Source organism: Hordeum vulgare, chromosome 3H (genome assembly GCF_904849725.1).
Source record: "Hordeum vulgare subsp. vulgare chromosome 3H, MorexV3_pseudomolecules_assembly, whole genome shotgun sequence".
In the NCBI taxonomy this organism is placed as follows: Eukaryota; Viridiplantae; Streptophyta; class Magnoliopsida; order Poales; family Poaceae; genus Hordeum; species Hordeum vulgare.
In genome coordinates this window covers 39,401,853-39,403,775 of record NC_058520.1, presented here as the reverse complement: position 1 = coordinate 39,403,775, position 1,923 = coordinate 39,401,853, and the positions used below count along the sequence as shown (strand labels likewise).

General features: G+C 46.6%; 1 protein-coding gene across 1 annotated transcript; it reads left to right on the top strand.

Annotated features, from left to right (window-relative positions):
- The first annotated feature begins 212 nt into the window (after window positions 1-212).
- Window positions 213-1,134, top strand: LOC123442863 (receptor-like protein 19). Its single transcript, XM_045119033.1, has one exon. It carries the CDS (start codon window positions 213-215, stop codon window positions 1,005-1,007), a length of 795 nt encoding a protein of 264 aa, XP_044974968.1. The 3' UTR covers window positions 1,008-1,134.
- The last annotated feature ends 789 nt before the right edge of the window (window positions 1,135-1,923 follow it).

Here is a 1,923-nt window from a genome sequence, read left to right as displayed (position 1 = left end):
CCCGCTATAGCTCTGCTATAGCTGATTTTCAGGCCTGCCGCTATTTGCCATAGCCCGCTATTTAAAACATTGGAAAATACCCAGATCACTCTCTAACTGCAGAAGCTTAGAGGTCCTTGACATAGGTAACGATCATATTGTTGATTCTTTCCCGACCTGGTTGGGCTCCATTTCCAATCTTCGAGTTCTCATCTTGAGATCAAACCAATTATATGGTTCAATTGGGAGTCTTACAAAAGATGTTGCTGGAAGAAAAAAAATTCTCAGGAATGCAAATTATTGATTTGGCCTCAAATAACTTCTCTGGGAGCTTGAGTTCAAAATGGTTTGACATGCTACAAACAATGATGGCAAACTCTAGTGGTGAGGGTAATGCTTTGGCATCTGATAGTAGTTTTCCTGGGGATCAGTACTACTACTACCAAGAAATTCTCACATTTAAAGGGCATGAACTGGCATTTACCAAGATCCTGACCACTTTCAAGATGATCGATTTCTCAAACAACGCTTTTGATGGGTCCATCCCAAACTCAGTAGGGAAGCTTATTGCTCTACATAGCCTCAACATGTCACATAATGCGTTCACTGGAGGAATCCCATCAAAGCTTGGTGACTTAGCTCAACTTGAGTCTCTGGACTTCTCTTGGAACAAGCTCTCAGGGGTGATTCCACGGGAGCTAACCATCCTAACATATCTCGCCGTGCTGAATCTCTCCTGCAACAATTTGACCGGAATGATACCAGAAGGGCCGCAGTTCTCATCATTCGCCAACAACTCATTCGAAGGCAATGAAGAACTGTGTGGGCGGCCACTTTCCAAACAGTGCAACAGTTCAGGTACGAGAACCCTCGACTCATCAGTGTCTCCGCAAGACAATGTTGGAACCATAGTGTTGTTTGTGTTTGTGGGATCCGGTATCGAAGTTGGCTTTGCGGTGGCAGTTGTGTTGTCAGTGTTGGTTCAGGCCAAACGTTGGAACTGCAATCGTTTCCTGTTCCACCAGTGAAAGAAATGGTGTGATCTGGGGTGTGTCGGTGTGTTTGTGTATCATATATTCATATGAGCTTGTACGAACCTACTTGTATAAGGTTATTAATGCACCTTTTCACCTTTTCATATATGAATTGTAAAGTGAGGGAACACAATTGTGGTATGAGCTTGTGCAAACCTGCTTCTTAAGGTTAATCGAAGGCAGAGTCTGTGGCAAACCTTGATCCTCATCTCTTTTGCGACCAGAGTTTGGTCAGCTGAGGACACCTGAAAAGGTAATAAATGAGTCCAATTAGAACTACAGTTCCTAGCTAGTGTCAATCATGTATTTCACGCGCCACTTTTTGGGAAAATAAATGAGAGATGTGTGTATTTTTTGCTCCCACCTGGACTAGAGCCATCGCCCAGGCACATTCCGTCGAACACCTGGAGCGCGACGACGTACCCCATGGCGTCCCCAGTGACCACCGTGTGAAAAATGACCCAGTGTCTGGCAACTTGGGCGGCCTCCCTGCTCCGGCTTGCCGCGTTTCATGGGTCTCATCTCGCCGGTCCGGCGAGTGATGATGCTCCGACGTGGTGCATGAGCGTGGGACAGGCAGATGCCCACCGTGCTCGCCGCGAGGATGGCCGGGAGGGGCCGCACCTCCTCTGCTCCATCGCCTCGGAGGTTCGATTTGTTGGAGATGTCTCGAAATATTGGCGATGAGACTCGCATGATTCGACTCAGCCGTTTGCTTCCCTCCATCGCGCAAGTCAGGCGAAGAGGGTGAGACCCGATGCTTGGAGGAACACATGCATCCCTGTAGCTTCGTGACTTTTAAGTTTTAACACATGACTTTGGAGAAAAATTCCTGCGTAGTGAGATCTGCGTCATCACAACAAAGATCTTTTTCTAGGATATCTTAATTTTCCATTTTCTTTTTCACAAG